This window comes from Pongo abelii, chromosome 4, assembly GCF_028885655.2.
Source record: "Pongo abelii isolate AG06213 chromosome 4, NHGRI_mPonAbe1-v2.0_pri, whole genome shotgun sequence".
Classification (NCBI taxonomy): domain Eukaryota; kingdom Metazoa; phylum Chordata; class Mammalia; order Primates; family Hominidae; genus Pongo; species Pongo abelii.
The window spans coordinates 102,773,381-102,787,615 of record NC_071989.2 but is presented as its reverse complement, the minus strand read 5'-3'; the positions used below and the strand labels follow the sequence as shown (position 1 = coordinate 102,787,615).

At 36.6% G+C, this 14,235-nt stretch overlaps 1 protein-coding gene across 18 annotated transcripts in view; it reads left to right on the top strand.

The window, feature by feature from the left end:
• Positions 1-14,235, top strand: part of MCTP1 (multiple C2 and transmembrane domain containing 1) — a 607,542-nt gene that overhangs the window by 270,916 nt on the left and 322,391 nt on the right. For all 18 annotated transcript variants that reach the window (XM_054556461.2, XM_054556460.2, XM_054556462.2 and 15 more), the window contains one exon: positions 14,058-14,172. In XM_054556461.2, coding sequence (XP_054412436.1) covers positions 14,058-14,172 — 115 coding nt within the window. The remainder of the gene's footprint in view (positions 1-14,057; positions 14,173-14,235) is intronic.

The window sequence follows — 14,235 nt, the reverse complement described above, 5'->3', positions numbered from 1 at the left end:
AATTCATTCTTTTGCTTGGTTAGTCTATTGTTAAAGCATGTCTTTAGTGAACTTTTCTATTCTAGAGTTCTATTTTTTTTTTAATGTAGCTATCTTGTCTTTCATATCCTGAATTGTTTTCCTGGCTTCTTTGTGTTGGATATCTACTTTCTATTGGATATCACTGGTTTCCTTGCAACCTATATTTTGAGTTCTTTATCTGTTTTTTCAAACTATTTAATTTGGTTAGGATCCGTTGCTAGAGAGTGAGAGTAATCCTTTAAAAGTATCAAGACATTCTGGCTTTTTGTACTGCTGGAGATTTTTGTGCTGATTCCTTCTCATCTGCTTCTTATTTTTGAATTCACCATCATTTGTATGAGACTTTTTTTTAAATATCATTTTTCCCTTGAGGGTATGACTGTGGTATATGTTGCGTATAATCAGTTGACTTATTTTCTGGATACTTGCAGAGGGCTAAGGCTCTGGATGTGTCTCTTGGTTGTATATAGCTTCTATGCTGTGGCTTTCTCAGATGCTGCTTGTTGTACTGGTGTATTGGATGCATGAGCCAACATATTACCTTCTGTGGGGCTGAGAGTGTGGAGTTCCAGGAAGCTTATCTCATGGACTAGCACTAAGCCCTCTGGTAGCAGGTTTTGTGTTGGGTGGTGAAGTTCAGGCTTCAGTGCAGTATATAGCAGTTAAAAGTAGGAGCTGACTTGATCTTAGGTAGGCTGATGTTGAGTGGAAACACCCACCCTGAAGGGGTATTGGCAGGAAGAGATTGTGTTGTGGTACACTGAAGTCTTGGGGGAAAGTGGTGGAACATGCATCAGCTCCTCATCTTGAGCCAACAGGTATGTGATCTGCTTCCCTATCACTTCCCTGTTGCAGGGTTCATGACTTCCGGTTCACAAAGACTCTGTCCTTTGGTTCCCCACTGCAGTGCAGGTACAGGCCATGGATATACCCCTCTGAGGGCTACCACCAAAATGGGCTCAGGTGAGAACCTCTTCCGCAGGCCAGATCAGGCAACTCTGCAACTTATCTGTCCTCCCTTGCTAGGATGCTGCCACTCTGTGTAGGGAGTGGGAGTTGGACCCTGCTCTTCGTGTAAGCTGTGCTTGCCAATGTCAGAGCAGGTTGTGGTGTATATTTGTGGGGGATTTGGTGGTGGAGTAACTCAAGGGCAGAGAAACTATATGCAAGGCAGTGGCACCACAAGTGTACAATCAGTATGGCACCTGATACCTAATTTCAAACCTGAGGGGGAGTGCAACCATACTCGTGCAAACTGGCCACCAAGTTCTCTGTCTCCAGGAAGTTCCCAAATCACCACAGATAGCATTGCCCTGAGTCACAAGGTCAGAGGGATTCCCCAACAGTCTGGCTGTCAGGAGATTGTCAGAGAGGTGAGAGGAGCAGAGAAGCGCTCTCACCAAGTCTTTCCATGGGATCTGAGTTCCTTGGGAGTCAATCTATGCCAGATTCTTGCTGCTTTCCTTGTTTGTGCCCCAGCTTCTTCCCATGGATTCTCCAAGAGGTCCTGGCTCTCTTCCCTCACTTTCCCATTTGGAACTTGTCCATTCACAGTCACTTTAATCTTTCTGAGGAGAACTAGCATCCAATGTCTCTGGTCAGCCATCTTGAGAAAAGAAAAGAAAATTCACAAGGATTTTTTTTAAAGAAATAGAAAATGAGGCTTCTAGAGCTCAAAATCTTTCCCTATGCCTCACAGCAATTTAATACCATAACTAGGCTTTGTGTCCATATCTTTGTGCTCTGACTCCTGTAATATTTCCTCTATCTTATAATAGATCTCCTCATCACCTGCCTCTAAATAACCACTTATGTTTGAACAATTTCTTACAGTTACAAACACTTTTACATTTTTTTTTTTTTGAGACGGAGTCTTGCTCTGTCACCCAGACTGTGTAGTGCAGTGGCCTGATCTCTGCTCACTACAACCTCGGCCTCCAGTATCAAGCAATTCTCCTGCCTCAGTCTCCTGAATACCTGGGATTACAGATGTGCACCACCACACCTGGCTAATTTTTGTACTTCTGGTAGAGACTGGGTTTCAGCATGTTGGTCAGGCTGGTCTCGAACTCCTGACCTCACGATCGCCCGCCTTGGTCTCCCAAAGTGCTGGGATTACAGACGTGAGCCACCGTGCCCAACCTACATATTTTATCTCATAATCAGAACAGTGTTTATGAGATATCTGTTACCTATTTTAAAGATTAAAAAACAAATATCAGAGAGGATAGTATTTTTGGCTGAAGTTAAATAATTGCTATCTCACCTGTGCTTTCTTCAACAAAATTTGTATCTTGCAACACAAAGTCTGCTTACATGGTCTAATTTAAAAAGAGAATGGTCCATCTACATAAGGCTTAAGAAAAGAGAATTTTATTTGCTTTGGCTCAGGTTATTTTATATACTGTATCTGTAGGTGGAAAGGTTATTAGTGATAATGAAGCAATGCCACACCGAGCAGTCAATTTAGCAGACAATCCATGGGTGAGTAATCAGTGTTGTGGGAGTCCCAGAAAAGACATTCTGGGAGCACTGAATTTCATACTTTTTTAAACAGCAGTATATGTTGCCATTTATTGGGTCTGAGTATTTATTGGCCCATTTTGTTTAGTTTGGGCCACTGGGAAACCAAAACCCAAGAATTAAACCTAGGGTTGTAGTTCAGTTCAAAAGCAAAGTATAGTAAAGCTTTGATATGACCAGAGATTGGACTTTTCTGCTTTCTGGTAATCTGAAGCCTAACTTACCATTATAACCATGCATTCTAGTTTACCTGGGACAGTTTTGTTTCTACCTGTTTCTACCGTATCATTATTAATAGCACTCCCTTTCACTCTCCAAAGTATCCTATTTTGAATGATCAGTTACATAGTCACCCTAACCATAGACTTTCTCCCAATTCTTGTTGAAATATTCATTTTAAAAAACATGAAGTATTTCCTCACTTAGTAGCTGCAGAGCATTGACCTTATTTGGCTTTTGAGTGGTGAGCTAGTCCCTCAGGGGTGCTGTGCATGAACATCACACAGAACTATGGAGGAAGAAGGTGGATGCATGAAGTGATTTCTGTCTGCAGCCTCTCTCTGCAGCTCACTTTCTCTATATTACTGTATTCTGACACTCATGGATTTCTTTGTTAACTGGTTGCTCTCTTGATCCTTGGCTTCTTTTGCTCGATCTCGTTCTTTTCTTATTCTATTCTGTTGTAAGGGCCAAGGACTCACTAAAGCTGTCTCAAAGAAGGCCAGAAGAGATAAGAAGGTCAGCAGGAACCACACAGACATTCAAGAGTGCGGAGCAGTGGACCCTCAGCTCCCAGACGTACTTCAGGCTTTCAGCAGTGGGAGCTCATAGATCTTCACTCTCCTGTACAATATTGTCATTACTGTGCTTTGGTTGCTTGGTCTGTGTCTGTATGCCCTGTTACAATGTCACACTCCACCCTCTACTATATGTAGTTTTCCACCCCATACTTCTGCTAATTATAGCATCTGTTTCCTGACTTGAGGTTACACATGGCCTTATGGCCTCTCCAGCTTCTTTATTATGACTCTTCAGCTTAGCAGCTACTGTTAACTTTTTCTTCTCTCTGAAATTCATTCAAATCATCTTTGCCTACTAATACTCTCTGCTAAATAACAACCTAGCACCAGCTAGCCTGCTCACTGTCTGCCTTTAGTTTAGACACCCAGCTCATGTCTAATCAGCTATGAGCAAGGGGCAAGGGATTTACATTTACTTGGAACCAAGCATAAGCTTTTCTTTCCATTGCAGCTGTAAATTAGACACCATGGCTGACATACGTAGTGGGGTGCACCCGTTATTTGCCATAATTTTTCCCATTCTGTGTGAGGTCTTTAAAGTCACTTAATCAATTGACTTCCAGCTAATCATAGTGTTTCCTTGACAGATACTTGAGCTTCACTGAACTTTGAATATCTCTGTGGCTTTTGAGTTCTGTTTTTGAAAATTAGGTTTTAAAAAGCTTTAATTTCCACTTAATGGATATTTCACTGTACACGTTTTCAGTGTCATAGACTGTACACATGTTTTCAGTGTCATAGAAAATAGAAAAGATGACTAAGTAGAAACTGATCATGACTAAGTAGAAATCTTCAATGATATCTTTGACAACATTGCTAAATTTTAAAAGTCGAAAATTGAATATCTGTCATGAAGTTTTAACTTTAAGTGGGCTTTATTGACAGACAAAGTTAGATCTGCAGTGATCATGGCCTGAGTGTATGAAACATTTATGGAATAATGTAACCAATCTACAATCCACTTGGCATGGTAATACTAACAGCACACCAGGAAATTCCCTAGAAACCAGGCATACCCCTCCCCCACTGTACAGTGCTACAATAAACCTCCTGCTTTTTAATTAATTTATTTATTTATTTTTAATTTTGTATGTTTTCTTTTTAAATTTTATTTTTTTATTATTATTATACTTTAAGTTTAAGGGTACATGTGCACAATGTGCATGTTAGTTACATATGTATACATGTGCCATGCTGGTGTGCTGCACCCATTAACTCGTCATTTAGCATTAGGTATATCTCCTAAAGCTATCCCTCCCCATTCCCCCCACCCCACAACAGTCCCCAGAATGTGATATTCACCTTCCTGTGTCCATGTGTTCTCATTGTTCAATTCCCACCTATGAGTGAAAATATGTGGTGTTTGGTTTTTTGTTCTTGCGATAGTTTACTGAGAATGATGATTTCCATTTTCATCCATGTCCCTACAGAGGACATGAACTCATCATTTTTTATTGCTGCTTAGTATTCCATGGTGTATATGTGCCACATTTTCTTAATCCAGTCTATCATTGTTGGACATTTGCGTTGGTTCCAAGTCTTTGCTATTGTGAATAGTGCCGCAATAAACATATGTGTGCAAGAATGAGATTCTGTGATTTGCAAAAAAATGGAGGGAATTAGAGATCATTTTGTTAAGTGAAATAAGCCGGGCACAGAAAGACAAACTTTGCATGGTCTCACTTATTTGTGGGAGCTAAAAATTAAAAAAATGGAGATAGTAGAAGCATGGTTACCAGAGAGTGGGAAGGGTAGTTGGGGGTTGAGAGGAAGAGGGGAGGGTTAATGGGTACAAAGAGTAGTTAGAAAGAATGAATAAGACCTAGAATTTGCCAACACAACAGGGTGACTGTAGTAAAAAATAATTTAATTGTACATTTTAAAGTAACTAAAGGTATATAATTGGATTGTATGTAACACAAAGGGTAAATGCTTGAGGTGATGAATATCCCATTTAACCTGATGAAATTATAATGCATTGCATGTCTGTATCAAAATATCTCATGAAACCCATAAATATATATACCTACTATGTACCCACAAAAATTAAAAATTAAAATTAAAAATTAAAAGAATCAATCATGCCAGCTAACAGAGTAACCCCTTTATTTTTTCCTGTAATGAAAATTTCAAAAAGGTCAGGAAGCATTCCCAACTTCTATTTTACCAGCACCTTTATATCTTCTGGTGGAAGCTCTCTTTATTTATGTAAAAAGACCTCCCAAGCATCAGAGCCTAAAGTCACTGGGACCCTTCTGTTGATTCCCACACATATTACCCAGGTGTTTCATGATATAAATAAGAAAAGTCTGGAAAATCTTTGTGCATAGTTTTCACAAAGACTTGCTTCTATAACTGGCACAAGGATCAAGCAAGACTGCATATTGAAGTTACTTGGGGGGGCTGTTGGGAAAAGAAAAATTGATGTCAGGCTGGGTCTTACCCTCAGAGTTTCTGAAGTTCAGCCAGAGCCACTAGTCTATCTAAAATGAGGGAAGGAGGAGTTGAGCATAAGGAAATTTGGCATCACCATGTATGGTAATGACTCCAGTTCAAGCAAGACAGGAAGGCCTTCTGCAAAAATGGTGGCTTGCTGATCTGATAGAAGATGTGAATGCTCTGGTCATTAACTACTCTTCCATGATTTTTTCTGACTTTCCTGTAAGTGACCTGATAAGGCTGTGAATTTATCCTGTGTTATAATCTGCAACTTAAAACTTTGCACTTTGCATCTGATTTTTGGCTTTAGCCCCCAAACTTTTGAGTATTACCATAGAAACTTCTTAATCTTCAAACTGTGCCTAGAACTCTGAATTTTAAATTTTGAGCTTTTTTTCATTTGTCTGCAGGTGGATATATAGTTGAAGAGATTGTACTTTCCCCATTGTGTATTCTTGACACCTCTATCAAAACTCAATTGATCATAAATATATGGGTTTATTTCTGGGCTCTTTGTTTTATTTCATTTGTTAATATGTCTATTTTTATGTCAGTACCTCGTTGTTTTGATTATTATCACTTTGTAATCGATTTTGAAATCTGATAGTGTGAGGCCTCCAGCTTTGTTCTTTTCACTGAAGATGGCTTTGGTCATTCAGGGTTGTCTATGACTTCATACAAATTTTAGATTATTTATTCTATTTCTGTGAATAACATCATTGAAATTATGACAGAGATTGCACTGAATCTGTAGATCCCATTGATTAGTATGGACATTTTAACAATACTAATTCTCCTAATCCATGAATATGTATGATCCTTCCTTTCTTGTGTGCCATCTTCAATATCTTTCATCAATGTTCTATAGTTTTCAGTATACAGATCTTTCACCTTCTTGATTAATCTACTCCTAAGTATTTTTTGTGATATTGTAAATAGGATTGTTTTCTTAATTTCTTTTTCAGATAGTTTGTTGTTGGCATATAGAAATACCACTGGTTTTTGTAAGTTGATTTTGTCTCCTGCAACTTTAATGAATTCCATGATCAATTCTAACAGTTTGGGGTGGCTTTTAGGGGTGTGTGTGTGTGTGTGTGTGCGTGTGTATGTGTGTGTATTTGAATGCCTTTCATTTCTTTCTCTTGCCTAATTGCCTTGGCTAGGACTTCTAGTACTATCTTGAATACGAGTGTTGAAAGTGGGTATCCTTGTCTTGTTTCTGATCTTAGAGGAAAAGCCTTCAACTTTTCAATGTTGAGCATGATGTTAGCTATGGACTTGTCATATATGGTGTTTACTGTGTTGAGAAACAGTCCTTGTATAACTAATTTGTTGAGAGCTTTTATCATAAAAGAATGTTGAATTTTGTCAAATGATTTTCATGTATCCATTGAGATTATAAGGTGGTTTTTGGCCTTGATTCTGTGAATATGGTGAGCCACATTTATTGATATGCTATATCCTTTTTAGGGTCTTATCTCCCTCTTTATACAAGAGTCAACTCAAAATGGATTAAAGACTTAAGCATAGGATGTGAAATTGTAAAACTACCAGAAGAAAAAAATCAAGGAAAGCTCTGTGACATTGGTCTTGGAAGTGATTTCTTTGATAAGACCCCAAAAGCACAGGCAACAAAAGCAAAAATAGACAAATGGGATTGCATCAAATTGAAAAGCTTCTGCACAACAAAGAAAACAACAGGGAAAAGACCATCCATAGATTAGGACAAAATATTTGCAAATCATACATCCAATAAGGAACTAGTGTCTGAAATAGATGAAGGCATTAAAAACAACTGTACAGATCATTAACTTCTTATAACTGTTAAATTCTGTGAAAGTGCCATTTTCTTGGTTACAAAAAGCAGACCACAAGAGCAGACAACTTAGATATATCATTTAGGATATTTAAAATTTCAGAGGTGAATAAAGTTCGTTTTACAGCTTTTAATATATGTGAGCCTAGCACTTCAGATACATATTTCCTAAGATATCTTTATGTTTGCAAGTTTCATAAACACTTTTTAAAAGATACTTTACAATAAAGAAATACACATTTATTTCTAGCATCCCTCCATAATCAGCCTGCTGATTTTCTTCTTGGAACCACTATAGTGAGCCTGAGAGGAGATGTCTCTCTAGATCCAGTAAAGTTCTTGATGTTCTTTTATGGAGTTGGGCGATCCCTGGAGCTGACACAGTGGTGGCCTGGAGTTGCTTCTCCTCTCATTTCTGCTGTCTCCTATGGGCGTTATCATCCTCCCAGGAGCGCAGCTCAAACTTCTGTGTGACTCACCCACTGTTTCCCACATCTCCCACATGTTGTCAGTTGGCAAATTCAGTTGATCGAATCTCCTCAATCTCTCAAATCCATCTTTTGTTTTTGTTACCACTGGTCAGATCAGGCTCTTATGACTTAAACTGAACAGTTGTAAATCCTTTTAAATAATTTCTAGATCCATGGGATTTCTCTACTCTCATCCCTCTTACAGAGGGAAAAGGCCAGGGTTTTGTTCATCGCTGAAATCTAAGCAGTTGGCCCAGAGCATAAAACATGTAAGGCAGTAAGTGTGTGTTCACTGGAGCCTGGTTCTATTGTTTCTGTCTTCAAAAGCCTGTGATGGTTTCAGGTTGCCCACAGACTGAAACCTCCTTAGCTGGGCCTCACTGTACATCAGTCTTCCTTTCCACCTTATTTCTCATACAATCTAGTGATACGCTTTTTGGTGACTGCTTACCATCAGGCTCATGTTGATTTTTCCTGATGCTCCCTCCTTCCAAATCTTCATTTGTCAAAGTCCTACACATATTTTCAGACCGTGCTCCATGGTTATCTTTATGAAGCCTCCTGAGAGTCTTCTCCCATCATAATTGATCCTCTGTCCTTCTCTCCCAATGACTTCATACCTTCAGTATGTTACAGTCAGTCTTTTATTACAGCTCTTGAGTAGACAGGGTTTCATTTTAAGTGCTAATTTTTATCAATTGGTAATGGCTACCTGGAGCACTGTATTGAGAAGCATTCTAAGGGTGTACCTGGGTTGCTCAAACAGGGTGCCAAAGCAGATTGGATGCATTACATGAGTGTAGGAGAAGAGAGACAGAACAAACTGCCCGTGGATTTGCCAACTTTGTTTAGATCCCCAATGATGTTTCTACTCAGCTGGATCAGGTGCTCGTAAAGACATCTTTCTATCCTTGTAGCCTCTAGCATAATTCATTTTCAATTTGAAGCTTAAATACTCTATTCCCTGATTTTAAAGGTTTATAATTTAAAATGACAAATAGGACATTTGAGATAGAATGTGGTAATGGAAAAGAAAAATATAAAGTGCTAGCGAAATGGTCCTTGAAGACTGGGTAGAAAGACACGGGAAACAAGAAGGGAAAGCAGCCCTGGTCAAGAGTAAAGGACGAAGATACAAGTTTTTAAAGTGTAAATTCTATTCTGTTAAGGAAAAATGGTCCAGAATTTGTGGAAGAGAAGTGAAGGCTCAGTTTATAATGATAGGTTTGAGTTAGGTTGGTGCAAAAGTAATTGCATTGAAAGTAATGACAGAAACCACAATTGCTTTTGTACCAACCTAATATATCATGGGAGCTATGAATGCCTACCTAAGAAGTATGGATATACTCAAGTATGCTGACGTATGATAGATGGTTTTGAACATGATCATGATTGTTCATAGAGTGAACAAATTCACAATGCCAAGTAGAGTCTACTCTGGAAATATGAAGATGATTGAATGTTAGAAAAATCTATCCACCAAAAATTCTGTATGATCTTATTAACATATGCTGAAAATCTGTTGATAAAATTCGGCGGTGCTTTTCTTTAAGCCCAAGTAAATTAAGAGAAGAAAAATCCTAAGCTTCATAAACATCATGTTAAATTGTGAAATACTAAAAGGCATGCACATTATAATCAAATCTAATTCAGAAATGTTCAGTGTTTTCACCATTTTTAACAGTCTTTGGAAGATAACACAATAAGATTTAAAAATAAGCAATTGAAACATTGGAAAATAAGAGTCAAAAAGGCATTATATATAGACAATATGATTTCTATACACAGACAACCCAAAACATGACTTGAAAAATGACAGAATATAAAGTCACTATACAAAATAATATTTGTCCATTACACTAGAAATAACCTTATCAAAATGGAAATGATAAAGAATTATTCCTTTTACGATAGAAACGAAACCCATAAAATACCCCAGAATAAATTAAGCTAGATAGAGATGAAAGAAGAAAAATAAGATTGTATTGAAGGGCATACAAAGGAACGTGAAATGATGGAAAGTTCTATTTTCCTTAAAGGAAAATACTTAATATCATGAAATTATAAATTCTTCCCAAGTTAATCTAGAAACTCAATGCAGTTCAAATTGAAATTTTGTACATTTTGTTTCATTTTTGGAAACTGACAATAACTAACATTTATTGAGTGCTTACTATGTGCCAAGCACTATTTGGGTTTTTTTTTATTTTTTTCACCCAGTGGTAAATAACAAACCAGCCAGGCAATATTTTGACATCTTATCTGTTAATGCTCACAACCTCACAAGGAGGTAGTAGTATTAATTTAGTCCCACTTCACAGGTAAGAAAATGGAAGCAAAAATCGGTTATGTAATTTCCCAAGCTCACACAATTAGTAAGTGGCAGGATTCAAACCTAGACGGTCTGGCTCAGCTAAACCAGCAAGCTATTTTGGCTTCACCAGGAAGAATACAAATGCGATAATAATCAAGAAACTTTTGAAAAACAAGAAAGAAGGGAGCTACATATTCTAACAAATATTAGAATTTAAAGTCATTGTAATCACATGGTATAGTATTGACACAGAAGTAAACAGATCATGGGGACTTCAGAAACAGATCCAACTGTATATGGGAACTTAATGTATTATAAAAGGAAAAGGGGATTATTTAATGGGCAGTGTTACAATTCCAGGCAACAACTAAGAAAACACATAGGTTCCTATTTCACACAGTACATTTAAAATATATTTCACATGATTAAAAGATACATAAAACTTAAAATTATAAAAGGAATTTTAAAATATATGAGAATCAATACATATTGCTATGATATGGAAAACATTATTAGGCAAGATAAGAAATACAGAAGTCATTAAAGGGGAAAAAATGACAGCTTTAACTGCTTAATAGTTTTTATATGACCACATATACCATCTACAAAGATCAAAGAAACAAGATGACACTGGGAGGAAATACTTGCAATAGATTTGTTAAACTGTTCTATATGCCATTTTAAAAAAGACAAACAACACAGCAGAAAAGAGAACAAAGGATGTAAATTACAAGTTTGTAGAAGAGGAAATGACTACAGCAAATACATGTAAGTCCAGAGAAGTTATGCCTTAACTAAATGTTAAATTCTAAAACTGTAGAAGTGAAAAATCTAGTGTAGTTAAAATTATCTTTGGAAATTCCTTAACCTGAACATAAAGTATAATACATATTTGAAAATATAAAACCTGGTACTCTACAAATTCTATGCATACTAAACTTCAGGAAGCACTGAACAGAGCAATGAAGACTACAAAATATACAGCTGTCTGAGCCTTCACATTTTTCTGGCTTTAGGATACCTATCAAAACAGTAGAGGAAGAGGCAGGGCACGTAAAAAATTCCTCTTTTCCTGCAGATTTTATTCCATTTTTTACAAAGTAGAAAACCTACATCAGCTTAGTATTTATTAATAGATTTGTTTATTTGGAAACAATTTTGTATTATACAAAAGAACCTAATGAAAAGCTTGAAGCACAATTGGACCTCAACAAAGTTTGCTGGGTCTGAATTTAAATCTTGCTTATTAATTAGACCCACATATATACTGTTCTTTGAAAAGTTGTTTAGAAAATCTTGATTGGCTTCCTTTCCTTCCAAGTTGGTATCTTCTGTATGGCTTAGTGAACAGCTGTCACGCTCTTGTCCTTTACACTGGTTTCAAGATTCCTTACCCATAGTTTTGGAAATATGTGCTCAAGGAAGATAACATGTTTTGTGCCTTAAACTTGAAAAAAATTAGAACAATTAGTAACATTCTAGCCTGGCTAAAGGTGGAAAATAGGTACTCTTGTACACTTTTGATAGAAGCATGAATTATTTAAACCTTTTGGAAACCCTTTTGGAAAAATTCATTCTGTAAACTTTTTCAAGAGAAATGAAAGCGCCAGTCCTGTGTGGCAAACAATGAAACTAACACAAATGTCCATCAATAGGAAAATAATGGAAGAAATTATGCTATTCCTACACTGGGAAAAAATATTGTATCTCAAAAAAAAAAGTGGTTACTAGGGGTGGGGGTGTGGAAGGAAAAGAGGAGATGTTGGCCAAAGAGTAAAGACTTTCAGTTGTAAGATGAATAAGTTCAGGGGATCCAATACACAGCGTGGTGACTGTGGTTAACGGTACTGAATTGTATACTTGAAATACGCTTCAATGTCCTCACCACAAAACAAAACAAAAGGGTAAACAAGTGAGGTGAGAGATGTGTTGACTGTGGTAATCAAAGCCCAAAACATACGTATATTGAATCATCATGTTGTGTATCATAAAATCATACAATTTTGTCAATTATGGCTCAATAAAGCTAGAACATTTTAAAGAGAAAGATCTATATGTATTGACTAGAAAAGTGCCCATGTTTTTCTAGAAATTGTTGATAATAGACAAAACATAATACTATCTTTGTTTAAAACTAGTGAAAACTGAAAGCCCAACCACAAAAAACCAAACCTGTATGTATGTGTATACGTTTGCGTAAGACTTTCAAAAGTGTGAAAAATATTTCCCAAATTGTTGTCATTGGTGGCCACAATCAGATGGGTAAGGGAAGAGCAAGACAATCATTTTACTTTTTACTCCTTTGTTGTTTGAAGGCCTGATCCAAATGAGTGGTAATAGGAATTAAAAGAAAAAGACAATTGGGAGCTGTCATACAGAAATGGAGTGGGGGGGATTTGACAACTATTTGGACGTGGGTGGGAATCAAATGAAGAAGTCAAAGATGGCTCAGCGATTTCTAGGCTGAGTGACTGAGGGATCATTTATAGAAACAAGGATATCATGAGAAGGTGAAGTGAATTATTTTTTATTGTTACCAGAGGAGAGACAATGAGTTCAGGTTATCAATCAAAGCTGTGCTGCCTCTTGTTTTAAATAATAATTGCTCCAACAGCAAAGCTATTTGCCTTGGTCTTAAAACCTCAAAAAAAAAAAAATGCTGCTTTAACGAGCAAATGTAGGGTATGTGAATTATATACCGTAAAGATTGTTTAAATGATGCTTTATTGTTTCATTTTATGTGAATTATGGAATTAAAAGACTGTTGTCTGTTATTTTACCTCATCCATGCATATTCTAAGACAAAAGGACATTTCCTTTTGAATCAGAAAAAAAAATTATAAGAATTTAAATTAATCCCAAACACACGAAGAAAAGCTTTCCTATTGTATACAGAGTGGCAGAGACTGCAAAATATGACCTGAAGAATTTTTACTACATGTTTCATTTGTGTTGTTTTAATATCGTTATTCCTCTTGTAATTCGACGCCTAGTAAATTATTGAGTATACTGTTGTTAAAAATAAATTCTATAGAGGCAGCCTCACAAACATTTTTAGATCTAGGAATAGCTTATGTACTTTTATTCCATATAGCAGCACTAGAAATTTAGCCCCATCGAGAATATATTTCTTGCAAATATTGCCAATATGCTAGGTGAATTTATTTCTATATAATTGAATTTTATGTTGGGGCTGAAGCAGAAGTGCTTAATTCATAGGTATGAGCTTTTCTGCACAGATAAATGAGTCAACAGTCACCTGAATCAATCATTTTAATTTTAATTTCCAGTTAGGTAGAAGTCAACTGCTCTTGCACTCTTATTCTCCACTCATCATTGATTATGTTTTCACTTCAGACAGTATTTCTGTGTTCATATTTCTTAGTTGAATTGTGTGGAGACTTCCATGGGAAATGTTTTTATATTCCATTTGTTATCCATAATCTGAATTAAAACAGGACATTTCTGTAACTGCCATCTTTTTGAGTCTAAAGAATTTCATAAATTTCAAAACCTTCAGAGAACTGAGTGACTATGAGACTGTATGAAATCAGAAGATTATTTATCTTATTGACTAATTCTTATAATTTGGGTTAAGCTACATATGGTCCCCCTTTGGAGAAAATAGAACAGAGATAGCAAATTTAATATTTTTTATATTTCGTGTTTTCCAGAAAATAAACGCTGCTGGAACCAGTAATGCAGAAGTCCCCTTGGCTGATCCCGGAATGTACCAGTTGGACATTACATTAAGAAGGGGTCAAAGTTTAGCTGCTCGAGATCGAGGAGGTAAGAGCATAAGAGCAATATCACCTAGAAGCTTTTTTATATGTTTATGACAAATTTGTTTTC